At 41.2% G+C, this 24717-nt stretch overlaps 17 protein-coding genes and 1 non-coding gene across 18 annotated transcripts; 11 read left to right on the top strand and 7 right to left on the bottom strand. All coding sequences in view use genetic code 12, as the record gives it.

Moving 5' to 3' along the window:
* Positions 1–364: 364 nt before the first annotated feature.
* On the top strand, positions 365–1258 carry FOB63_000122 (uncharacterized protein; the record flags this gene model as incomplete). Its single annotated transcript, XM_002618908.1, has 1 exon — positions 365–1258. One exon carries the CDS (start codon positions 365–367, stop codon positions 1256–1258), a length of 894 nt encoding a protein of 297 aa, XP_002618954.1.
* A 526-nt stretch (positions 1259–1784) lies between these two features.
* Positions 1785–2405, top strand: YPT1 (Rab family GTPase; the record flags this gene model as incomplete). Its single annotated transcript, XM_002618907.2, has 1 exon — positions 1785–2405. One exon carries the CDS (start codon positions 1785–1787, stop codon positions 2403–2405), a length of 621 nt encoding a protein of 206 aa, XP_002618953.1.
* A 240-nt stretch (positions 2406–2645) lies between these two features.
* On the bottom strand, positions 2646–3185 carry FOB63_000120 (uncharacterized protein; the record flags this gene model as incomplete). Its single annotated transcript, XM_066102145.1, has 1 exon — positions 2646–3185. One exon carries the CDS (start codon positions 3183–3185, stop codon positions 2646–2648), a length of 540 nt encoding a protein of 179 aa, XP_065958515.1.
* Positions 3186–3665: 480 nt separating this feature from the next.
* RPN3 (proteasome regulatory particle lid subunit) lies at positions 3666–5108 on the top strand (the record flags this gene model as incomplete). The annotated part of the gene is made up of 1 exon (XM_066102144.1): positions 3666–5108. One exon carries the CDS (start codon positions 3666–3668, stop codon positions 5106–5108), a length of 1443 nt encoding a protein of 480 aa, XP_065958514.1.
* A 158-nt stretch (positions 5109–5266) lies between these two features.
* Positions 5267–7003, top strand: MED17 (Med17p; the record flags this gene model as incomplete). The annotated part of the gene is made up of 1 exon (XM_002618906.1): positions 5267–7003. One exon carries the CDS (start codon positions 5267–5269, stop codon positions 7001–7003), a length of 1737 nt encoding a protein of 578 aa, XP_002618952.1.
* Positions 7004–7012: 9 nt separating this feature from the next.
* Positions 7013–7507, bottom strand: FOB63_000117 (uncharacterized protein; the record flags this gene model as incomplete). The annotated part of the gene is made up of 1 exon (XM_002618905.2): positions 7013–7507. One exon carries the CDS (start codon positions 7505–7507, stop codon positions 7013–7015), a length of 495 nt encoding a protein of 164 aa, XP_002618951.1.
* A 316-nt stretch (positions 7508–7823) lies between these two features.
* Positions 7824–9665, top strand: FOB63_000116 (Multicopper oxidase family protein; the record flags this gene model as incomplete). Its single annotated transcript, XM_002618904.2, has 1 exon — positions 7824–9665. The coding sequence occupies one exon, from the start codon at positions 7824–7826 to the stop codon at positions 9663–9665; it is 1842 nt and encodes a 613-aa protein (XP_002618950.2).
* An 883-nt stretch (positions 9666–10548) lies between these two features.
* Positions 10549–11049, top strand: MRPL27 (mitochondrial 54S ribosomal protein mL41; the record flags this gene model as incomplete). Its single annotated transcript, XM_002618903.1, has 1 exon — positions 10549–11049. One exon carries the CDS (start codon positions 10549–10551, stop codon positions 11047–11049), a length of 501 nt encoding a protein of 166 aa, XP_002618949.1.
* Positions 11050–11414: 365 nt separating this feature from the next.
* On the top strand, positions 11415–12104 carry HFL1 (DNA polymerase epsilon noncatalytic subunit; the record flags this gene model as incomplete). The annotated part of the gene is made up of 1 exon (XM_002618902.2): positions 11415–12104. One exon carries the CDS (start codon positions 11415–11417, stop codon positions 12102–12104), a length of 690 nt encoding a protein of 229 aa, XP_002618948.1.
* A 46-nt stretch (positions 12105–12150) lies between these two features.
* FOB63_000113 (uncharacterized protein) lies at positions 12151–15663 on the bottom strand (the record flags this gene model as incomplete). The annotated part of the gene is made up of 1 exon (XM_002618901.2): positions 12151–15663. The coding sequence occupies one exon, from the start codon at positions 15661–15663 to the stop codon at positions 12151–12153; it is 3513 nt and encodes a 1170-aa protein (XP_002618947.2).
* Positions 15664–15777: 114 nt separating this feature from the next.
* FOB63_000112 (oxidoreductase) lies at positions 15778–17439 on the bottom strand (the record flags this gene model as incomplete). The annotated part of the gene is made up of 1 exon (XM_002618900.2): positions 15778–17439. One exon carries the CDS (start codon positions 17437–17439, stop codon positions 15778–15780), a length of 1662 nt encoding a protein of 553 aa, XP_002618946.2.
* Positions 17440–18228: 789 nt separating this feature from the next.
* On the top strand, positions 18229–18887 carry FOB63_000111 (40S ribosomal protein uS8; the record flags this gene model as incomplete). Its single annotated transcript, XM_066102127.1, has 2 exons — positions 18229–18361; positions 18628–18887. 2 exons carry the CDS (start codon positions 18229–18231, stop codon positions 18885–18887), a joined length of 393 nt encoding a protein of 130 aa, XP_065958513.1.
* Positions 18888–19069: 182 nt separating this feature from the next.
* On the top strand, positions 19070–19639 carry IMP1 (endopeptidase catalytic subunit; the record flags this gene model as incomplete). Its single annotated transcript, XM_002618899.1, has 1 exon — positions 19070–19639. The coding sequence occupies one exon, from the start codon at positions 19070–19072 to the stop codon at positions 19637–19639; it is 570 nt and encodes a 189-aa protein (XP_002618945.1).
* Positions 19640–19705: 66 nt separating this feature from the next.
* Positions 19706–20512, bottom strand: FOB63_000109 (dolichyl-diphosphooligosaccharide-protein glycotransferase; the record flags this gene model as incomplete). Its single annotated transcript, XM_002618898.2, has 1 exon — positions 19706–20512. One exon carries the CDS (start codon positions 20510–20512, stop codon positions 19706–19708), a length of 807 nt encoding a protein of 268 aa, XP_002618944.2.
* Positions 20513–20986: 474 nt separating this feature from the next.
* Positions 20987–21208, top strand: FOB63_000108 (uncharacterized protein; the record flags this gene model as incomplete). The annotated part of the gene is made up of 1 exon (XM_066102124.1): positions 20987–21208. One exon carries the CDS (start codon positions 20987–20989, stop codon positions 21206–21208), a length of 222 nt encoding a protein of 73 aa, XP_065958512.1.
* A 50-nt stretch (positions 21209–21258) lies between these two features.
* DAO1 (Dao1p) lies at positions 21259–22332 on the bottom strand (the record flags this gene model as incomplete). Its single annotated transcript, XM_002618897.2, has 1 exon — positions 21259–22332. The coding sequence occupies one exon, from the start codon at positions 22330–22332 to the stop codon at positions 21259–21261; it is 1074 nt and encodes a 357-aa protein (XP_002618943.2).
* Positions 22333–22821: 489 nt separating this feature from the next.
* Positions 22822–24111, top strand: FOB63_000106 (uncharacterized protein; the record flags this gene model as incomplete). The annotated part of the gene is made up of 1 exon (XM_002618896.1): positions 22822–24111. One exon carries the CDS (start codon positions 22822–22824, stop codon positions 24109–24111), a length of 1290 nt encoding a protein of 429 aa, XP_002618942.1.
* Positions 24112–24219: 108 nt separating this feature from the next.
* Positions 24220–24291, bottom strand: FOB63_005485. Its single transcript has one exon. It is a non-coding gene; the product is annotated as a tRNA-Thr (tRNA).
* Positions 24292–24717: the final 426 nt, after the last annotated feature.

The following is a 24717-nucleotide window of genomic DNA, read 5'->3' as shown; positions in this document are numbered from 1 at the left end:
ATTATGTAGTTGAACTTTTTTCATCTTGTAAAAGTCCTTGCAAGTCAACAATACTGCTGCTTTCGTCTATTTTGGGTAAGATTAAGCTGTCCCATAGTGCGTGAGCATGAGATTATTATCAAGATAGACACGTCAATAAAATGAAGTGTATCCAATCTCACGCAAAGTCTACAGCATAAAGAAACAGAAGGATGTTATCGTAAAAACTACTTCACGCAAGCCTGGGAAACTCGTAAAAGAGACAATACGTAACTTACAGGATCTCTGTTGAGCTTTCCTTGGACTAGATAACCGTTGGGCGCGCATTCCTTGGGGACCAAAATACTGCGTGCATGCCTTCTACCCAATAACTCACTTCTACATCATGCTTCAACTGTATCTCTCTGAAGATCCATTTGCATGGGCCCGTCCCTTTCCCCAAGAACCTTCCAACCATTTCTTGGCTCATTGGCATGAGATTGTAGCATCTGCTGCTTTCTATTTTGCCATACAAGCCGCATCGCCTGTAGTATCGAAAAGATGGTTTGGTCGCTCCTACACCAACCTCGATGTCAAGACAAGATTGAACTTCGACGTCCACGTGGTCTCTATGGTCCAATGCATTATATCCATTTTCATTCTTTTGCCGCTGTGGAATCACCCACATTTCCAAAACAGACTCCAGGACCCATACTCATCAGTGTTTGGATATAACGGATACTCGGGGTTTGTGAGCGCTGTCTCCATTGGATATTTTTTGTGGGACCTTTATGTTTGTTTGCGCCATTTCAAATTGTTTGGTTTTGGCTTTCTACTTCATGCCTTTGCTGCATTGTACGTTTTCGTTTGTTCCCTTAGACCATATTGCTTGCCGTGGGTTCCGGCGTTTTTAATTTTCGAGTTGAGCACACCTTTTGTCAACATCAATTGGTTCGGCTCAAGACTCCCCAAGGGCACAATTAGCGACCGTGTCATTCTAATCAACGGACTTCTCTTACTTGTGACTTTTTTCCTGGTAAGAATTGTATGGGGGCTTTATGCGGTGGCCTTGCTTGCCCAAGATTTGGCCCAGGTTTGGCACCATGACCGCTTGATTTTCGCTGTGGTGACATTCGTCTTGAACGGCTCCCTCGATATTTTGAACATTTTGTGGTTTTCAAAGATGTTAGCGATTGCAAAAAAGAAGCTTAGAGGAAATGCACCGGTGGAAGTGATAGCCGAGGCTTCTATACCACCTGAGTCTGTTATGGAAGTGGCTGAAGCTGCTGAAGCATATTAGTGTTCACATTGAGTGCAATGATCTTTTTTCGTCTTGCTTATTTTTTTTTTGCTCTAGCACCATTGTTAGACTCTGCTTGAGCAATTCCGCTATCATGTGCGCATTTATAGCTTGGCTGTCTCTCATTCAAGATTTTCTCAAAACATTACATTAAAACATATAGGTAATTGAATTTTAAACAAAACAGCGCTATTTATTTCTTGTCTCTATTATCTAGACATACTTGTTTTACATTCTTCGCCTTAGTTGATTTAGTGGCATTCATTAGCTCGGATTGGGGCATATTGCGCGCGATCAGGTCGTGTGGCTACCGATTTCCCCTAGAGGTGGAGCAAAATAACCAAAGCTTGAATACCGTGTAAAATTCAACCACTTCTGGCTGCTTGTGCTACCCCTTTTTCAGCTAAAAGACCTAATTTATTCCTGATAGAATTTGGAGTAAACCAACTACTACTTTTCTTTCTTCTTTGCTGATCCTACAACTTTCGCCGCAGCGTTACTATCCCCAGCCTGAAACGAATAGAAAATGAATAACGAATACGACTACTTGTTCAAATTATTGTTGATTGGTGACTCCGGAGTTGGAAAGTCCTGTTTGTTGTTGCGTTTTGCCGATAACACTTACACGCAAGACTACATTTCCACCATTGGTGTCGACTTTAAGATTAGAACCATTGAGCTTGATGGCAAAACCATCAAATTGCAGATTTGGGATACCGCTGGTCAAGAGCGGTTCAGGACAATCACATCCTCGTACTACCGTGGAGCCCACGGCATTATTATCGTCTACGATGTCACTGACCAAGAGTCGTTTAACAATGTTAAACAATGGTTGCAGGAGATCGACCGGTATGCCACTGGAGGGGTGATGAAGTTGTTGGTCGGTAACAAGGCTGATTTGTCTGACAAGAAAGTCGTCGAGTATACAACGGCCAAGGAATTTGCTGAGGCGTTGGACATCCCATTCTTGGAAACATCCGCCTTGTCGTCTTCGAACGTCGAACAGGCTTTTTACACCATGGCCAGACAGATCAAGGCTCAAATGACCAGCAACTCGGGTGCTGGTGCTAGCGGTGGCAATGCCAAGTCAAACGTCAACTTGAGGGGCCAGTCTTTAACTTCCAACCAATCAAACTCTTGTTGTTAAGACCTCAGGAATCCAAGACGTGCCCTTCATTTCTGCATTCCCAGTGGGGCTTGAGGTGTTAGATGGTGAGTTTGCAAAGCATGCTGTTGTGTGAGTATGTACGGCGGGATGTTTCTTCTTCCGCCATACCCAGTTGTGTATTTTCCCTATTTACTCCGCGTACATAACTACTATTTCTTTTTTATCCTCGTTTAGTCTACGTTTGTCGAGTTCGATAATGCTACTTTTAAATTTTCTATTTTAACGGACAACGTAGACGTAGTACTGCACGTACAAGGTTCCGCTGGCGTCCCTGACGAATCTGCCCTTGCCGTACAAGTTCTCCTGGATAACCCACTTGTACTTGTCAGCAACGTCTTCGTCGAGATGGAATCTGGGGTTGCAAGTGACGTAAGTATCCTCGAAGTTCGAAGTAGAGCTTTTCTCTGTCAACACATCGACGGTTGGCTGCAACAATTTGATTAATCCGTAGTATGTGACATAGACACCAGCTCCTTCTGGGGTAGAGCCGTACAATTTGCAGTCTAATTCATTGTAATTGTCTGCGATGTTATTAGTGATATCATCAAAGCCGTGGACGTTCTTCACATCCAATTCGTAGTTGTATTTGTTTGGAACCGAGGTAATTGTTCCATCCACAACTGTGGCCAAGGCGAGAACTTTGTTTCTGGTGGAATTGGCAAATGCTTTAGCTGGGTTCTCCTTAAGCTTCAAGTTGATTAAGAAAACAGGCTCCAACTCTGGAGTTTTAGGAACTTGTGGCACAACTGATGGATCCATGGCTGTTTGAAAAAGAATTGGGTGATTGAGACAAGTGGGGTTTGCCGGGGTTATATCAAGACTATATATACACTAAGATAGGGACAGGACCAAGTCACAGATATGCACTTAAGCGCGAACTTACGAGAAAACTCGTATTGAGTGGGACCCAACAATATTGGGGAATGGACGATACAGAAACTACACGATGTGTTTGGTATCAGAAAGGACACTCAACTGTCCATTACAGGCCCTTTTCAAAGTATAATTTTTAGTTACTCTACTGAACTTTGGACGACTGTACTGCAGTTAATACTATTGTAATCACCTGGCGTTTATGTCCTTAAAAAAACGTCTCACCATAAAGGCCAGGGACGACCGCTGGACGTGCGCGCGCGCATGTTGCCTTATTGGGTAGTCTACACTTGTGGCAATTACTATCAGACTCTACCACCATTCATACATTCAATCCATCATATTTAACGTGCTCTTTCGCTAACTATGACCACGCAAACAGATGTTGAGATGAAGGATTCCGTTCTTCCGCCGGCAGATAAGGCGGGCAGTGAGCTCTCTTTGTCCGAAGAAATTGAGCTTGCCTTTGGCTCGTTGCAGAAAGCCGCCAACAATTTCGATAACAGATATGTTTTCAAAGTATTCCGTGAGTTGCGAAGCTTACGGAGCAAAATTGCCCAAGATGTATCTGCATTGACCTCAGTCATTTGTGCCTATTACCCATCTGATCATCCCAGCAGAAAAACTTTGTTGGACAAGTTGCCTGCTGGCTCTGGATCGGCCGAAGCTGGACGTGTGGGCGAAGTGCTTCCTGAAACTAACGCGTATTTGCATCTTCTCGTGCAACTCTATCTTTTGGATACGCATGACTTGGACAAGTTGGACGAGTTTAACCAGCAAGTGATCACATTGTTGAACAGTTACAACAGGCGCACATTGGACTTTATTCTGGCCAAGATGTGGTTTTACATTTCTAGAAGTGCCGAATTGCGCAACGACTTGTTGTCAGTGCGTCCTGCTCTTTTGGCCGGCTTAAGATCGGCCACATTAAGACATGACGATGAAACCACTGCTTCTATCATAACCTTGTTGTTGCGTAACTATTTACTCACCCATGACATTTCTCAAGCGGCCAACTTTTGTGAGAAGATCGATTTTCCAGCCAACGCAGGTAACGCTTTGACTGCCCGTTACTACTACTACTTATCCAGGATCAATGCAGTACAATTGGATTACTCTGCTGCCCACGAATGTGTGGTTGCTGCCATCAGAAAGGCACCGCAGACAAAGTTGGCCCGCGGCTTTTTGCAGGAGGCGACAAAGTTGAGTATCATCATAGAGTTATTGATGGGAGATATTCCCGAATTGAAGGTTTTCAAGTCGTCCACAGGCAACTTGGAACCATATTTCCTTGTCACCAGAGCAGTGCGTTTGGGTGACTTAAAGATGTTTGAAGAGGTGTTGAACAAGTACGAGGCCGTTTTCGTGAAAGACAACAACTTCACGTTGGTATCGAAATTGCGCCAGAATGTCATCAAGACTGGTATTAGGATGATATCCTTGTCGTACTCGCGTATCTCCTTGAAGGAAATCTGCATCAAGTTGCATCTTGACTCAGAAGAGGCAACTGAGTATATTGTCTCGAAGGCCATCAGAGATGGTGTTATTGACGCTTCGGTGAACCATAAGGATGGCTACATGCAATCAAGAGAATTGTTAGATGTTTACTCTACCAAAGCGCCACAGGAAGAATTTAACCAAAGAATCCGCTTCTGTTTGTCGTTGTACAATGATTCGGTGAAGGCCATGAGATATCCATCTAGCGATAGCAAACCAGATGTGAGCAGTCACAGTTTAGAAGGTTTGGAAGACGAAATGGGTTTGTTGCAGGCCATCGAAGACGGTGATTTGGATGACTTTATGGATTAGCTGCCACATCGTATAATAGATGAATATTACGAATCCTTTGATAAACTAAAACCCATGTTTCTACCTGGAGTGCATGTATATAAAGTGTATGTGAGCGGAAATGTACAGAAGCGCACATATTGAGCCTTTCAAGAAGCCCGAGTCTCATTAGTTCTAGCATGGCCGATAGTGATAGAGTTCGTTTGCATCTAGATAAAAGTCTCTATGGTAAGAACCAAGATCCTTTTCTTCAAGATGAGGATAGTATCCCTATTGCAGAATTGCTCCCACAAATTCTTCGAGAGAGACAATCATTTTTGAACATCACTGAAGACAGTTTGCAGGCGGAAATTGAACAGAAAAACAAAGGAATCGATACATTCGAAGACAATGAGACCCAACCCGTGGAAGAAACTGATGAAGACACGGAAAGTGCTTTCCAAAAATTCCAAAAACAAAAGATGGAACTTTTGGGTCATATAAACTCAGCCATGAACGAGACATCCCTTTCTTTAGACTTCGTCTCTTTGCTTATGTCGGGGCAGAAACCTAATGTTTCTAAGGCTACAATGTCACCGTATCTCACGAAGCATGTTCCACTAGGATCTTTGGGTTCTGATAGACTTTCTCAAAACTCTGAACCGGAACACAACAAGGGCGATGGAGATGCCCAGAAAGTTGCGAGTGTGGGCTTGGGCTGGAAATACCAATCTCTTAATCATATAAGTGAATTGTTTAAAGGGGCAGGCTCACAGCTACGAAGCCAAGTGGAAGTTGAACGTCATTATTGGAACTCTATCAATACGGTCTTAAATCATGGAGAAGTTTTGTTCTCGCTACGTGATCCTCTAACTAATTCCAGAGCCATTGGAGTAAAATACGGATATGGGGATTCAGGGTCGAACTACTTCGACAAGGGACTTGCAGTTCTTCGTAAAGATGATGAAACCGGAGAGATCACATTCAGCCCGATTACGACGGGCAGCCACAGACTAAGCCATAAGGCCACTAAATTCACGAGAGTGAAGATACTCAGCAAGATTGATAACGACTTCATGTTGACCGGCCAATCTCTATTCGAAAAGAAGTGCATGGAAGATAAGAGTGAGCACAAGGTAATCAACGACATCGAAAGAGCACGGTATTTTCTTTTCGAGGAGGACTTATTTTATCATTTGATACGTGAAGCCAAAAATCTTATCAGTTACAATGTTTCGATTATTTCAAACAAAATCATAATCGAAATTTACGACCAGATCATCGAAATCGAATCTGTGATTTACGACGAAAATAATGAAGAAGAGTTGAGCAACACGTATCAGAACATAAACAAAGAATCTTCGAAGAACAATGACAAGGCACAAGCAATCCTAACTTTTCTCAAGCTTATGTTGTGTTGTTATTACAATTTCAATCTCGAATTGAAGCAAAAGATCCCCACATCTTTCACTAAGTGGAAACAAAACAATACTCATCCTTTGATGCTTAGACCTTTGATTGGAAATATCCGACATGAGCATAATGTGCACAGCATGAAAAGAATAATCCACAGAATTTGTAAAAGTCTTGATTCATCATTGTTTTCTCATGAGGTCAAGGAGGAGAAATTTTTGAACTTAAAAGCTGACAAAATCACCAATCCGTTTAAGAAGGCCATCACCAAACCAATAAGTACCTTTACGTTGATTCTACAGAAGTTGGCTACCAAAGAACACTTAAACGTGGAGGTGGAAGTCACAACGTCGGATATTTTTGTGAATTTGATACTTATATTGACGGTTACAAAGTACAAAACCAATGAGGATTTGCAGCAAAACCAGGATGGAAGCAACGTTCTTCAGCTTAAATTCAGTGACTTTACTGAAATAGAAGAAAGCATGAACTGGACTATATTGAACTTCTTGCAATCGCAGTGAAGGCAGAGTTTACTCGACCGGTACGACACGTTCGCCTTCTTCTTCTCTCAACTCATCTCCGTGTTCTTCGAGAAATTTCTTGGCTCTGTAATATTTCTCATCTCGAAGATTGTTATAAATCAAAAAGTTGAGCCAGATTTCAATAAACGAATAGGTGAAAACCAAGTTGTTGGCAATGATGCCGAACTCCGAAATCAAGCAAAATGAACCCAAAAGGAAAAAGAATGTAAGTCTAGTAGGAACTAGAGTCTCGAAGTAAGCTATGTTTTCTGCAAGACATGGAATCAAGTCGCTTATTGCACTTGATGCAATGAAAATGGACAAGATTCCGAAAAGCGGGTTGGTATCCGAAGCGTGAACAGTTGGTAGATGCATAGCTTGGCCCAAAATCAAAGTGAAATTGGCTTTGACAATAGCAGCCGGATTCTTCACCAACATGAAGGCCAAGCAAAGTAAAAGAATCACGCGGACATATAAAATGGTGCTGGCAGTAAGAAATTGCATTGTGAACTGGGAGACGCGAGATGCGAATTTCGATGTCAGATTTGCCTTTAGAGTACTAGAGTCGTGGATAGAGAAAAACACAAAAAAAAATCATTTAAAGTGTCATAAATTGAAATTTCCGAAAGATTAAATTTCATCCCACAAACTAATGAATTCTACATCACAGCTTTGTTACTTCGCCATTTCATATTGAAACTTTGCATTTTTTGCCTCTTGTTGCCTTCTCGCAACATATTGCTAGTTAATGAAGAAGGATCTGTACGACTAGGAATTTACGCGCTTGAAAACCCATTGACGCTAATTCCTACAACATCAGATGCACGTTCTGTTAAACTTGCGTAGAATTCTTTTACTTCTTCTTCTCCAAATCTCTGAAGTCTACTCTAGAACTAGGTACTATGAATTCAATCTTACCCAAGAATATTATGCCCATGATGGCGTCTACAAAAGTGTCAAAGCTATTAATGGTATGTCTCCTGGTCCGACTTTAATAGGAGACGAGAACGATTGGGTGGAAATCTTGGTGAACAACCAACTAGAAGTTCGGGCGGCAATTCATTTCCATGGCATATTACAAGTCGGCACTCCATGGTCTGACGGAGTTCCTGGAGTGACTCAATACCCAATCCCCAGTGGCGGCAATTTTACTTACAGATTTCAACTTAAAAACCAAAGTGGAGCTATGTGGTACCATTCACATTATCGAGGGTATCTGTCTGATGGGCTCTACGGAATGATATACATCCGGCCGTCACCTAGAAGGAAAAGGCCGTACCACTTGATCACTAATATCAGTAAAGACTTGGAAATGCTCTATAGGCTTGAAAAAACTCCATCAGTCTTGATTGCAGACGATGCTTTCAGGCAAAACATGGATGACATCATGGCTAGGATGTTCCATTTCGGGGTAGATCCTGTTTGCATCCAGAGCTTACTCATTAACGGCAAAGGTAGAGTGTATTGCCATTCGCATGAGAGGTTCTATACTTTGGCGAAGAAGAAACCCTTTTTAAAAAGAGTGCCGTATTTTGATTCCATGGGTTGTTTGAGAGACGACAGCTTCCTCAAGTACAATGACCACACACTTGATCATTTTGCGCTCGAACTTCCAGGGTATTCTCTCGATTGCAAATCCACATTATCAGAAAACTTCATTTTTTTCACCAATGGATCTCGATGGCAATACGTTAATTTTCTTAATGCCGGGGGACAATATACTAAAGCTTTCTCTATTGATGATCATAAATTCTATGTCATTGCAGTTGATGGTGCGTTTGTGTTTCCTCAAAAAGTCACCAGCGTGGTACTCCCAGTTGGATCTCGTATGACAGTGTGTTTTGAAACCAAGCCCAAGCAGCATGAAAGTACGCATAAGCCTTTTGCAATCCGTGTGGCCGCTATTCACACGCCTCAATTCATTGAAGCTAAAGCACTACTAGTTTACGGTAAAAGAGAGGACTTTGATGAGGATGATATCCGAGGGTTTCAAGAGTACAACGAATTGAATAATGGGAAGAAGTTTCAGGATGTGGATGGGTTTCCTACTAACAAACACTGTAAATGGATTTGGCCCCACCATACTCACCCCTACGAAAAGGAGAATCAGCTCCACAAAATCGAGCCGGCGGATGTCACTTTTAAATTCTTTCTTAACCGAACTGATATGGTCAAATTCAGTATGTTTGAGGATTGGTCGGAACTTCCTTCTGATTTTGAAGTTCAGAAACCAATGTTGCACCAGCTTCAAGATGGAACTCTCAACGTGACAAAGTCGAAAGCATATTTGCAGCCGCCCGTAAAGCTGGGTCAAATCGTGGATTTTATCATCAATAACTACAAGCGAATCAACCATCCCATACATATGCATGGACATTATGTCCATATCCTCAGCTTTAGCGACCAGGAAAATTTTCCCTACAATTCTATTGCAGAAGCAAAGAAACACAAATATCCACTTCTCAATTTGGATAATCCTCCCTTTTCAGATGTCGTTATGGCGGCCGTTGGAGGCCACGTAGTTCTCAGGATCACGGCAAACAATCCTGGAATATGGCTCCTACATTGTCACAATATAGGACATCTTTTGGGAGGTATGGGCGCCGTCCTTTTTGAATCGCTTGAGGAAATTCCCTCGCTCGAAAAGTTACCCTCACGCTAGGTCGCAAATACACATACATGTTTGTATTTCCTCCAGCTAGATTCCTGTCCCAGATCCTTATTCTTTTTCTTTTTTTTGAAATGTGCCTCACTCTTCTAGTTTTAGGATTCTTTTCTGTCACATGTATGTCATTAACCCGTATTCTTGACTCCTAGCCTATACTTACAGTAGTTTTCTGGATTATCTTAGTTCCTTCCGCTTTTGTATTTGGAACATTTTACATGCTATATTCTCTTTTGAATGAACATGTGAGAGCTATTTGGAGACGTTATCGACTATACGTCAACAGGCGTTACTTCCCCGGCAGCCCTCTTTTTAAAATGACTCCCGAAACGCCAGAAGCCGTGATTTTCAGCACAGCCCGTTTGCTTCGTCCAGTTACCCAAGTCATAATTGACCCATACACAAAGTTAGAAAAGTCTACAACTAAAGTCTTTCCAACACATGAGCAAAGAAACAATGTGCCCACCATTTCATCCGAATTAAACTCGAGCATTGGAGGTTAGGCGAATTGAAAGCAAACAGAGTTCGGATGGAAGAAGGGAGTTACTTTCATTCACATACTCGACGTATCATATACCAACCTAGTACTTCGCATTCATTCTCTTTGCCTATAATATTTTTTTTTTTGTTGTATAGTTTCTCTGTATCGCCGAATTGCAGAGCACTTTGTGAGTATCTGTGTTGAGAACCACCTACTGCACTCTCTATTTTACACTGTATTTTCCTGCACACATCTCTCACCATTTTCCTTTTTTTTTCTTGATTTCCAGACATTCAAGCTGTAAGTGCAGAGAAAGATTTCGGTTTCATACTGCAAATCACTTTTTTCCAGCCCTTTCCATAAGCTTTCTTTTCAGTCTGAGCTGATCTTCGCGAAAACATGAGAGCTTCCAGCGTGCTCAATTTCCAGCATTCTGCCACTGCCAACTTGAGAAGACCATGGCAGACATTCAAGGACGGCCAGATATGGTATGGTCTTACAACGAGAGGTTCCAAGAGACACCCCTTGACTTCAAAACAGGGAAACAAGCATTATTACAAAGGTACTGGTTCTTCTGGATACGGAAAGTTGAATAAGGCTGGTCAATATATTGTCAACTGGTCCAAAGTCAGAACATACGTGGTTCCAGCGGATTTGCCCAACACGGAACTCAAGGCCTTAGTTGGTGGCTCTGTTCCGCAGATATACCAACGTCTCGAGGGTTACAGTGATGGTTTCAAGAGTCCTGAACTACTTTGGGAAAACATCAAAGACTTTGTCGAATACGGGGAGAACTACAATGACCAAGATTTAGAGAAGAATAACTACTTGGAAGAGTTTATCCACCCAGATGTTCTCAAAGCACAGGAGGAGGAGAATGCTGTAATCACAAAGGATTAGGGTCGCTAGCCTAATGCGTAGAACGTTAAAGGCATTCTCTTGGTGTGAAATAGGATATCAATCCCTTGTATATAGACATAATACTATCTGAGGTTTTTAAGTATTCATGTAGGTGAGCTTGTTTATTTTAGTCTTCTTTGAATTTAGAGCGCAATGTTGAACTTTATCGTGAAATTTCTTGTGTATCTATTGAGCAAAAAGTGGCATCGGATTCTGTCAATGAAGACCTTGTTTCTCTTTTCATTATGGCTTACGTCGAGTAGAATTATCGAAAGTGTGGGCAGCCTTAGCATTTTTTAATACATTAAGCGCCTGTATACTTCGCCAATTCTCTTACGTTTGGTGAAGCGCGTCCTCTTCATAGAATGAATAAGTCGGTTCTGATGTCAACCGTTACTAGTGATCCAGAGGCTATTGGCTCGGCCGGACCAGTAGATATCAAATCTACGTCTCCTGCAAGCGAAAATACCGAAACTCCATATCCGGAAGACCATGACATGAACGAAATGGAAGATGATGCTTTGGAAGAGGTAGACGAGTCGACCATGAGTCTCCCGCTTTCTAAAATTAAGAGAATTTTCAAAATAGATCCAGATTACTTTGGATCTTCAGCAAGTGCAGTTTACGCTACGGGTGTAGCTACCGAACTATTCGTTCAATATTTGGCAGAGCATGCGTCTGTATTAGCCAAATTAGAGAAGAGAAAGAAGATTCAATACAAGGATTTGAGTAACGCCGTCAGCACACAAGATGCTTTGCATTTCCTTAGTGATACTATTCCAAGAACTCAGACTGTGGGGCTGGCCATAAAAGAAAAGAAGATCAACTTGTCAGAGAGCGACAAGTCGAAACATGCTGATATCGTCGGTGAAGAACAGGTTGAAAATGAAGAGGCTTCTTCTGGAAGGCCAACATTACCGCCTTTGCCCAAAGGTCAAACGAGTCTACCTTTCGAGCCCGTTCCAAAATCAGAAGTTAAAAAGGCTGTTATACATGACCTTGTGCTGAATGACAATGCACAAAACGAGTCTGATTCAATGACTATTGACGGGTAAGATTTAAGGCGTGTTAATCATATAATACATCAATTGCATGACTGGTTCAACTTTGATTTTTGATCACCCAGAGTAAGTTTTGTACGTCTCTTGCTAGAGGTAGCTTGCTATCTATGCCCAAACGCAAGCAAGCACTGACTATATCATAAGCTACCAAATCAGGAACCATCCTCCCATAAACATTCAACCCCGTTATAAGCATCTTCACGTTCAATTGCGTTACTATTGGAGATACTTTCGACTGAGAAACCTCCAAGTGTTGTTTGTTCAGCTTGGTTCCGATTCGGAATAGTGGGCTTTTGCTTTTCAAGTAGTTCCACATTTCATTAAACCTTTTGCTCATAAAAAGCTCATGCCTGTAATCTTCTTCAAAAACTTCAATGGCTAATTCAAGAGCTGGTTCCATAAGTTGTTGCAGCTGGTGTAACTCGCCTGATATATCATGAGCTGATATGGTCGTAGTTCCAGCTAAGATCAGCAAAATCAATGGCCAGTACTGAGCCAAAAGGGGCATCAATGCCTTATAATTGGAGGCCATTAATGGATATCCTTCTTTGAGAGTTTTCAAAACCTGTACTTTCAATTTCGTAGAAGGATGTGAGAGTAGTTGAAGTCCGTATGTGAATATTTGCTGCAAGGAAGAATAAACCCCCTTCGGAATTGGTGACGTCCATACCTCTGAGTCTGCCTCTCCTTCCGGAGATGTTGCATCTTCATCATCAGAATCCTCATCATCGGAATCCTTCTCCTCGCCAGAATCATCCTGTTCCCCGAACGGTATTCCAGGTTTCCGTTTGAAGTACTCTTTGTTTGGATCATAATCACTAAATGGGTCTACTTTTCGATGAATGTCATCGATTAGTTGGAGCATGGAATCTCTATCAGTAAGGCCCCATGGCTTATAAGTAGATTCTATCTTTTGTTCAAGACTTTTTGAGATGTCTGTAAAATACATGCTCTTGATTTTCCGGATAACTTCTTCAAAGACAATAAAAAAATTCTCCACAAGTGTTGAATAGCCGTGGAATGAATCGATGACAATAAACATTTCGCTTAAAATATCCTGCAATTGGTTTCTCTCCAATAGGTCTCTGCCTGAAACTTTTAGCACTAGCAACAAGATTCCCGGAAGCGATGGTGTAAGCCCACTGGCGACAGAAAGACTCATACTCAAGGAATCGATAAGATAATCCGAGTTTTCTGAAATGAGTGTTTCCAATGAACCGCCGTAGAACCGTTGAACAATTTGATCAAGACAAATTTTCGCTTGGATATGAGCTGCACTCAGGTTTGGAAAGGTTAAGGCCTCTAATATGGGAAAAAGCCAATCCATGAGAACATCAGTTTGGAAATCATCTTTGCTCAAATGCGATGTAAGTATGCCGATAGTCTCAAGAGCGGAGGCATATGCTAAATCACGCGAGTGATAGCCGTTTATACCAACATGGGAGATATCTTCGATTGCTTGGTTCTTCGCATCCACTAACAAATTCTCTGCTTTTTCTAGAAGTAAGTATGGTAGTTCATCAGAAGTGCAAGAAGCATCCTTGGTGGTTAATTCGAATTGAAGAAAGCTATTAACATCAAATCCGTCCTTATTTTCTGTGTCCATATTCTGATACAATCTGTTAGAGACCCACAAGTGAATGCTTTGTCTCATGAGCATATCCTGAGTAATTTCCAATCCTTGTAAGTCATTTAAGAGAATAGATTGGATGCTGTCGACTGTTTTCGGGTTGGAATTAGCAATACTTTTCAAAAGATTCTTTATGTGATTCTCTGAGGATGTTGTCATTATGTTTCCAAACCAGGTCATTCTCTCTTGAAATTCTGCGGCATCGTACTCCATGTTCAATTTCCGTAAATTTGGTCCTTGAACAGGAGTAAGTGCTCGTGTATTAATTTTAGTTAAGTTTTTGGCATCAATATGAGGAGGGAGCTCAATGTTATCCAAAACATTCCTTTGTTCTGCCGAACTATTTTCTCCGGAAATCAACTTGCGAATGTCTTTACCTGTTTGTATTGGATTTTTTCGGGAAGATGATAAGTTCTGAATGATAGAATTGGTCACAATTTCTATCACCTTTTGTTGAAGAATAGTCATTGATTCCATGTCTTTGTTTAAAAGCGATATTGTCAGACTTAGAACATAGAAGTGCAATCTGATTGCCACGATGCAAATATTAATTTTTTCATCGTTGGTGGAATTTAAAACGGAAGCAAATTGGGAAATAAGGTTCTCCGTTTTAGTCTGCAATTGCCGTAAAAAAAAATTGAAGTTCGAGTAGCTTAGCCTCTCATAAATTCTTCCTGATTTTATTATTAATTCATCAATGTCTGCATCTGAATCTGCACTCTCCATAGTGCAGACATAGATAAGTGCTGATAGAATGTCAAGTGAAGACTTCTCTAGTTCGTTGAAAGTCGATTTGAAACACTTGCTCATTATTTCTTCCACAAATTCCAAAATAGCATCTCGCAATTGAGGCTTTGTTGATATTTTTATTCTTGAAGAAGACAGAAAGAATAAGCTTCTAAAGAGTGCAATCATAGAAATGTTGAGCTTTTTGGATGTTGTTTGAATCCATTTTTCTGTTCTGTGTGGTTTCGTAAATTGTTCCGGCAAACTTATTTTAACGGGAATGAGTGCCACTTGAGAGTCATCGTGTTGATTTTCATACAAATCCTTAAGACTTTGCAAGCTTTCCGCCACTGCAGTTTCATCAGATATTACCGGATGAAGATCACCATCATTCAATACTTTGACAATGAAGGTTTTCAATACATTCAAGACCTTGATGGTAGTGGATGTATGTATATTCTTGGATGTCGTGCAAAAGTTCACCAAATTAGATATTATTCCGGGGAATACAAGCGAAGTTTGCTCTGCTGTCACACGCACAAAATATAGTGACTCTAACGTACTTAGTATGAGCATGACTAACTCATTGTCATCTTGGTTCAAAGTTGACCCCAAGCTTCCCATGACATCTAGAAGTATGGTTGTGCTGTCTCCAAGTACAGAAAGTCTCAGGAAAGCATTCTTTTCATCTTGAAAGTATTGTCTTGGAAAACAATGAGTGAGCGATGCCAAGCAGTGTACTGTGGAACTTTTGAATGCAAAATCTTTGTCGATTATTGTGGAATGTTTGGAGTTTGAAATAGAGGCTCCTCCCGCAAGAACGACTACCAAAGGGCATAGCTGATCCACAAGCCGAATATCCAAGTTATATTGCCATGCGTTATCCGTGAGGAAAGTCACTACTTCTAGAATATATCTTATAGTCTCGGATTCTAGATGCAGCTGTTTGAGAAGATTTGAAATGGGAAAGAAGATATAATCTGCAACTTTTGAGGAGAGCACATAGTGTTTCAAACTAGAAGCGCTTTTGTGCTGCTGTAGTTTTGTTGTGAGTGATCTTAAACCGTAATTGATGTTGGAGATGTTGGAGTGTAGTTTCTCATCTGGCAAAAGCGTGAGTTCAGTGATCTCCACACAAGTTGACTTGATGGCTCTAAATAGAGATTGTGATGTATCACGCACTTCGGGCAGATCCATGAGAGGAGTAGTATTTCTTGTAAGAATTGAACCGTATGGAGTTACAAGGTGAATTGAAGAAATGGTGTTCACGTGATCAATTCTTCACTATTCGAGGGTATATACAGATGATATTTACAATTTGAAAACGTTGGAATTGTCCCAACCTTTGGCTCCTAACAAACCACTTACAGCTCCTTGCTCATTAGTGGCCATTAGTTTTCCTCCAGATACAAAATCCACATATCCATACGGTCCACATACGATACTGAGCGCAGGATCAGCCTTTTTCTCACGGCTTGTGACAGTAGCCTGCTGAAGAGCATTTTCATATCTTGGAGCTCTTTTCTCTTCATTTGCCCTCGTAGTATGTTCGGATGAGCTTTTTGGTCCGTCCATAATGGCCATTCTGAGCTTTAGGGCCTCCTCTGGTGATTGAGTCTTTATCTCTCCTTCATCCAATCCTTCAATTTCCTGACGCATTGGACTGATATAGTTTCGGGGAACAGGTTTATCAATATCACCTGCCTTCAACTTCGTCTTTGGTTTTTCATCAATATGGGATACAAGTTTGATTCTATCCAACTTCTCTAAGAAGAATAAAAATCTTTCCAATGGACCTAACTCAGAGCTCGATTTGGCCGAATAATGAACTGTGGTAAAGCCACGGTATGGATTTTTGGAAAACAAAACTTGGAGGATTGGTGCAATGCCAGTGCCCGCAGCATAAAATGCTAAGTTGTCGAAGTCAGGAACACCGTTTTCTTTCTTGATAGTTTCCAAGAGAGATTCCGCTTCTACTTTTGATGGTAAGTCTCTAAATCCGGGCCTCTCGTGTAACTGCTTGAGAGGGTGATGAGGGAACTTGTACTCAACATGAGGTCCTCTAACATCAATTTCATCTCCCACCTCCTTATTAACAATGTATCGCGAAACTTCTCCGTCCTCGTATCTTTTAATGTAAAAAGTCATTACGCCTCCTTTGTCATAATCCTCGGCATCGTTATCGATGACCCGCAATACTGGATCTTTTTCGCCCGAACGAGTCCGTTCTGATTTCATGAAATACAACGGTAAAGGCGTGTACGATCTCAGGACCATAATTTGGGGTTGTTTGATTTCGACAGACCAAATGCGATCGCCATTCCAAATGGATTTGTTTTCATAATGTGCGTAGTAGCTATATTGCCAATTCTTGAATTTAGGACGAATTTCTATCAAAAAGTGATCGTCGTCGACTTGATGCTTGTGTGTAATGACAAACTTGTGGAATTCGTACGGATCCAATAGTTCCTTACTGTCAGAGCCTTTTTCTGGTGCAAAGTACCAAACCTTAACAGAATAAGCTCCCCATAGAACCACAAGCACGGTGAGGATTTTTGGAACATGACGACTCCATCTGTTTACTGTCTTTGGTTTCTTAGCATCGTTGCTGTGTTTCGAAAATGCATCTTCATTGGGCAATCCTGGGTAATCATATGTTAGCCTTTCGTGCTTGAGCTTTGGTATATATGGTTTGTTATTCTTTGACATTAATTTTTCGATACCAAGCTCAGGATCCATTGGTGCTGGAGCAGATGGCGAAGTCTTTGGCTTAATATGGAATGATACCTCTTCAGCTTGTTTTTTCACAATCTGCTCATCTTGGCGCTTTTCATCTTCATTCTTTTTAGTGTTTTCCTTGGAGTAGAAACGCCCCAGAAAACTATGGCTCGGCTTTACCGAAAGGCATTTTGCACGAAGCGTGAGTTGAGCCGGTGTAAGAAAGTGGCTCCTGAACACCCCAAATCTGTACATCAATTGTTGTATGATCTTCAAAGTAAGCTTAGTATAGTTAAAATGGTCACGTGTAGACCTGTCTATTCTGTGAGATTACCTTGAGCTCTTCAAAGAATTACGATACAAAACATCGAAAATCACTTACTAGTAACTAGCATACCATCTTACACCTACCTTTACGTTGACTATAAACACCTTGAAGCAATATGATGGTTGGAGATTCATGCTTAGGATAACAAACAAACACGACAAAACTCTAACAAATTATATTAAAAAAAAAAAAAAAAAAAAAAAAAAAAAAAAAAAAAACATATAAAGTTCCCGGCTTTTGGGGCGCTCTGTGTAGAGTTCTTGACCGAAGTTCTTCGTTTTGTTGTTGCATTCTTTTCTATATCTTGTAGTCTAAGAGAAGTAGGATGTGTTCCTGTACATCAAGAAAGTACCTGCAGTATCTTCGTTGTGGGTGAAAAGTGAAAATTTTTCGCATTCTTGTTCACTCTTTGTACTTCTTCTTCTACTTCAAATTGTATGTACAGCCAATTTTTGCATCAGAAGAGCTAGAGGGTTTCCATCACGTACAATCGGCAAAACAATGGTCTGAGAATCTTGCGACTTGGGTGAATTTTCATAGCAGTTAGCATCTCACGATGCTTTCCACTCTGAAGGTTTTCTGAACAGAGAAACAAGATACCTCGGATTATTTTGCGACAGTTTACTGTCTTTTGCTCATGACTCCTTTCATTCAAGGACACTCATGCTGCTTTCTGTTTTGTTTGATTGTGCTCGTTTTACTAACTGTTCAGAATTATGACTAGAACCTCTGTTTTGGCTGACGCCTTGAACGCTATCAACAACGCTGAAAAGACCGGTAAGAGACAAGTCTTGATTAGACCTTCTTCCAAGGTTATCATCAAGTTCTTGCAGGTCATGCAAAAGCACGGTATGTTTTTTCTTCCTTATTTCCAGGTGTTCATCAAGTCTTTCCTCACCTATTCTTCTAGTCCCGAAATGATAACTGGATGGATTGATCGGTGTTCAGTCCCTATCTGTCTTTTAAATTTTCGGAAGATCAAAGAGGGAATGCTTCTTACACGGTTCTGAGATTATTTGTTCTCTTAGCCGTTTACTTTCGCTCGACATTTTTTCACTTTTTCTTTTAGAAAGGCTTGATGAACGCTTCCTATGAAGCGATTACTAATTATTCAGGTTACATTGGTGAATTCGAGTACATCGATGACCACAGATCTGGTAAGATTGTTGTTCAATTGACCGGCAGATTGAACAAGTGTGGTGTTATCTCCCCAAGATTTAACGTTAAGATTGGTGACATTGAAAGATGGACTGACAACTTGTTGCCAGCCAGACAATTCGGTTACGTTATCTTGACCACCTCTGCTGGTATTATGGACCACGAGGAAGCCAGAAGAAAGCATGTTTCTGGTAAGATCTTGGGTTTCGTTTACTAAGCGTTTGTATCTTATGTACTGGGTAATAAAAGGCTATATTGAGTAACACTGACAAGTATTCTTTAATCTATTTTGTTCTGAACTTGTATTTTTCCTTTTCGTTGTCGATGGTTTCACGCAAGTAGTGTAGATGATAAAATGCAGATAAATAAGATCCAAGTGCAATACGTCTATTAATTGTCATGCTTCCCGAATCAGCAAAATTCATTGGAAATATTCTATCGTGGACTTTGCGAGCTGGATGTGCCACTCATTTATTCAATGAATATGTTTACGAGTTTACAGAAACGAAAGGTGAATCAATGCTCCCCACTTTACAAGCGCAACATGACTTTGTTCACGCCTTGAAAAAACACAGATTAGGTCGAGATGTAGAGATCGGTGATCTAGTTGTTGCACTTAAACCTTCAGATCCCGACCATCGGATCTGTAAAAGAATAACGGGAATGCCGGGAGATGTTATATTGGTGGATCCTTCTAGCTCCTCGCAAATAACCAATTCACCCAACTTGTGCATCGAGCATGATGGATTCAACAAATACGTGGAAGTGCCGGAGGGTCATGTATGGGTTACAGGTGATAACTTAAGTCATTCACTAGATTCACGTTCCTACTCGTGGCTACCGATGGCGCTCATCAAAGGGAAAATTGTGGCAGTCAATTCTATGGACAAACTGCTTTGGGATGACGATGGAAAACTTTGGTTCTACAACTTCCGATGGATCGATAACACATTTGTTGATGAGCTATGATATAGAAATACATACGATAAGCTTCACTTGTCTATTCACTGTGCTTGAAGGAAATATGTAGAGAAATCATGCAGCACGCAGTTTGGCCATGACGTTCAAAGCCTTAGACCCAAGGAAAACCGATGGAGCAACAAGAAGCAACACATGCGAGATGGTAGTAAAAATGCTAGCACCCAAATAGTATCTCAAGAATGTGTGTTCAACGGCAACTAAAGCTACTAGGAAGCCAGTCTTATAAGTACCTCCACTAGATTTAGAGTTGTTTTCTCCGAAAATAGAGGACCAAACAACAAATAAAACCAAAGTCAAAACACCCGCAACGGCACTGAATGCCAATGGCACGATGGCGTTGACCGTGGATTCATCTTGTTTAAAAATATGATGGATTTCAGGCAAGACACCAAATCTTTCAGCTTGTTTCTCTTTAGTGGTTTCCCTGAGTTCATCCGAGCAAGTAAGCTCAGCAACTTTAGTGTGTATGTTTTCATTCACATCATCTCCGCTAGCAATAACTAACGAAGCGGTGATTTTTCCCTGACGCACTAAAGCTGTGGGAAGAGAAGAAACGGCAATTTGGATTGCAAGACTATGTTTCTGGGCATTGTAGTCGGGAAAAACCGCATAGTCCAAGCCATTCTCGTCGGAGAAAAGTAAAATCAGTTGATGTGGCCTCTCAGATGATGCGAGCTTGATGGTGAAAGTGAGAGCATCTTTCGGTTTCTCAATGCCGACACGTATGACCTCACTGGGCAAAGATTTGGCATTGTATAGTTTTTGCGAGTTCAAAGAGAGACCGAAATGTTCCACGGAGTACGCAAATGTACTAGCAGCTAACAAAATCCACAGCACAGGAATGTAGACGCTGAGTTTCATGTTGTGGATGGTTGCAGACTGTAGATTTGAAAATTGAGTTGACGTGGTCGCACTCAATACTTCTCCTGCAGAATACGAGGGTGGGTACTCTGGTATAACGAGTTGTCGAACAGAAAAAGGATCTTTGGCCTCCGTTTTCTTTGGTTACTCCAGTTTGACTGTAAGTAAAGGCTTTTTAATCATGAGTTTGGGGTGAAACTCCTCAACACCTAGCTTTACTATTGCATTTGCCAATTGTGTAGTCCTACTGGCACCTTGACAATCCTATCTTGGTGGAACTTATCAACAATTCGAATTCAGGTGCATAAACACAAGCTAAGAGTTTATAGATGTTTCGTTAGTCTTGTTTGTTGAACCTTTCGGTCGACAATTTGGATAAGACTGCACGTGATCATATCAGCTCAGGGCACATGTCCAGATTTAAGATTAAGCAAGCTTGCTCTTCAGGGTTTATCACTTGTACTACTCTCAGCGATGAAGATACCAGAGAATCCGAAGAATCCAGGCCCTTTCGAGGAGCAGTATGGCTACAAAGAAATAAAAGTCAAGATGCAAAAGTATCACGACAAACCTACGCCCACTTCGGCGAAACAGAGCAAGGCTCAAGAGTTCATTAGCTCGAAGACTGATAAAGCACATCAAAAGAAATACGCTAAAAAGGTTTTTGATGTGATTGTACGCAGCTTGTGCAAATAGTGGCGGTGTTGTATGACTAATTTGTTCTAGACAAGAATGTATTATTACCATTAGAGTTTTGATGTAGATAAAGCTTCGCGTGCAAGCTCACAGACTCTTTGAGCAAATCCGTAACTTCCTTGATAGCCACCTCCTCCGGCACCATAGTTGTGGATAAGCCATTTCTTCGATGGGTCGATTTCAATCCTCACCCCACCCTCTCTAAATGGCCGGAGACCGACGTTAACTCTGACGATGTCAAGATAGTCTGGGTTACCTTTGAAAGAGGGATCAACTAGCTCTGGAGCATATTTAAGGGCTCTCTTAACAATACGTTGGGTCATTCCTAAATCCTCCGTACCATCCCAAATGTCTGCATGGAAGCTTCCGCCAATAATAGCTCCACCCTCTTTTCTGGGCATTATGTATAAAGACTCATTCTGTTCTTTGAACCCTTCTACCATTATAACTTTGTCAACTGTGTTTCTTACAACCATAACCTGTCCACGGACTGGAAATGTACGCTTGGGATCCGTGAAGCCGCCAATCTTGGTCGCTGTGAGCCCCGCACAGTTAATGACCAATTTAGCAGATGAGCTAGACGAGTGCAAAGTTCTCGCATGATCAATGTGGGTGATCTGTGGAACTCTTTTCACGACAATTCCTGATGCAAGACACTTTTGGAGCAAATAAGTCAAGTAGACGGGAACTGACAATACTAGACCTTCTGATTCTTTACCAAAGACTGTTCCTGGACGAAGTTCATCTTTAGGTAAAATGCGGGTATTGGTCATAGCATCAAACCAGTCATTGAACTTGGAAACATCGCCATTGACCTCTTCCAAAGCTTGTGGAGTATAGTACAGAGCATTAGGCTTTCTCCAAATTCCAGACTGCGGATCGTCTGCCAACCGCATAAGCTCATGGTAACCAACTGTATCCAATTCTTGTAAGTATTTGTCTTCGACAGAAGCAAAAGAGTGCCAATTTGCGCCAGCAAATGGTGAGGTGTAGAAAAGCGATATATCACCAGGCAAAAATGTGCCGACTATAGTGATATCATAGGCTGAGTTTTCTCTTTTCAACTGAAGCGCAGTTGTAAGTCCAACAACTCCAGCACCAATCACTACTACTGGAATTGACATTATCTCAACTAGAAAAGTATGTGGCCCGACTCCAGCGGAATCTGGAGGATATATAGTACCTCCTTTGCATTTGACTACTGCACATATTGACTCATGCAGCTGGCTAAAAGTCGAGCGGAAAAGATAACGGCTCTCACAACCTTCAGATTTGTCGTAAGTATTGAGTGTAAATCAGTTGTTTAACATCTGCTGTGTTTCGTACATTGATCATGGATAAATGCGGTATTAATGTTGTTTTCCCCTCTGCTGGCAAACTTGACTTGTGAAATGTCACCTAACCTATTTGCAAACATGTTTCTATCTTCGTTCGTAACAAAGGCCTTTCATTCGTGAAGAATGAGATTTTTTTTTCATGAAGCTTGATGTATCTCCGATGGTTTCAATCTGGGCTCAACACTTTTCCCTCCAAAGAAACTCTCAAATGAAGTACTTCTTCCTGCATGATATTCAACACACTTCACTACACTTGTTTCAGCTCCGTCACTTGATATGTTCTCTTTCGCCAAAAGATTAGTCGAACGATTGGAAGGGGCCCCACGAAATGAGAAACCGGATCCATATTTCCAGGATCTTTGGAAAATCAACAACGGTGGGCATGGGCTTCGAGTGCTCTCCGTTATGCCTCATTCCACAGCTCAACAGCTTGGATTTGAGGCGTTTTTTGATTTCATCGTCAAAGTAAACAATCATGAGTTACCAATGTTATACCCTGGGGGATCACATGGATCCTACAGTATTAATGACGATGGTTCCATAAACTACGGCAAGAATTCCTCGGGAGAAGAGAGCATGCTCGATTACAATCGCATGTCTGAGGAATTGAAACAACTCGCATCCAGTCCGAGCAAAACAGTCACATTTGATGTTTGGAGTGCTAAGGGTGGAATTACACGCCAAATCACTGCATCCCTCGCAAATTTTGAGACAGATGAATACTCTATTGAAGGGGTGCAAAAATTATACACGGATCTTTTCAAGCCACTTGGCATTATTGTGCAAATGAATCACTTGAGAAAAGCAACATATGTATGGCGCATCTTAAACACACATAAGGACTCGCCAGCATTTCAGGCCCAGTTGATTCCCTATTCGGATTATGTCATAGGTTGTGATTCATCTTTCCCTTCTGACGAGAATGGAAAAGGGCTTTTACTAGATGGTGGAGAAACCTTATTTTCCAAAACAATCCTGGGTTACTACAACCACCATGCAGCAATTCTTCGAGAAGACAACATTCCGATTACTTTATACGTCTATAACCATGACTACGATATCTTACGTCCTGTGACGGTCAACCTATCTCGATCATGGTCAAAGGGTGAGAATCGTGGTATCTTGGGCTGTGATGTTGGTTATGGGCTTCTCCATCGACTCCCAGAAGTCATTGGGAAGTTTGATAAAGGTGCTGATGTGATAGAAGATACTTTATTCGACAACAAGGAAACTATTGGTTACAATTTGCATGAACATGATGTCCCCTCCCAACCAGAGGAGACAGAAAATAAGCATGACCCAACTCCTGCTACTTCGCTGATGCCAATAAATCCACCAGTCGGAAACTTAGCTCCCATCAACCCTATTGTCTCAGCCAGCCAGTTGATCAGTCCTCCAGCGAAGTCTTCAAAAAAGAAGCGTCATCATGCGCCTGTACCTATGAACAACTTGGCCGACTTTATGAATGAAGAACTTTCAAAATCAAAAGCTAAGGATGTGTTGAACCCTACAAACCTGAGTGCGCAACAGGCTCCACCTCCTCCTCCACCAACCAAGCATAAATAATGAAAAATAATAAGTTTGTGACGTAATTTCCTATTATAGTAGACTGTGGTTACACACAACACTTAGCAATTCTTCACAAAATGAAAAAAAGAAAAAAACAAAGCTTATTGCCCACTGCCGGAATTGAACCGGCGATCGCCTCATTACGAGTGAGGCGCCTTACCACTTGGCCAAGCGGGCTCGCTTGATGTCCTTCTTTTTTTTTAGTGCATTATATTCGGGGCAACATGATGTTTTTGACATGATAGTTTTGACTTTTGTTTCTGAGTTTTGGCAATATTCTCTATTGCGAATTGATAATTTGAGCCTTGATTTTTCTCAGTTTGCTTTTTTCTTGAACTAAATGAAGTTCGCGGTTGCCAGTTTTTCCTTCCTTTTGTCACCACAACGTAAAATAAATTAACTGTTCGACGAGAATTAAAAAGAACATTACAATTATATAAAACGATAAAGACTGAAATAAAGACTTAATGCTTAAACTATGCTTTGTACTAGTCATTGAACTATTATCCTACACACATGTTCAATAAATTATAGATAATGCAAATTAATATCTGTGATCACGTGCACTGACACCGATAAGACCTATAGGACCAAGATACGTTA

Source organism: Clavispora lusitaniae (assembly GCF_014636115.1).
Source record: "Clavispora lusitaniae strain FDAARGOS_655 chromosome Unknown tig00000003_pilon, whole genome shotgun sequence".
Taxonomy (NCBI): domain Eukaryota; kingdom Fungi; phylum Ascomycota; class Pichiomycetes; order Serinales; family Metschnikowiaceae; genus Clavispora; species Clavispora lusitaniae.
This window is presented reverse-complemented; position numbering and strand designations above follow the sequence as displayed.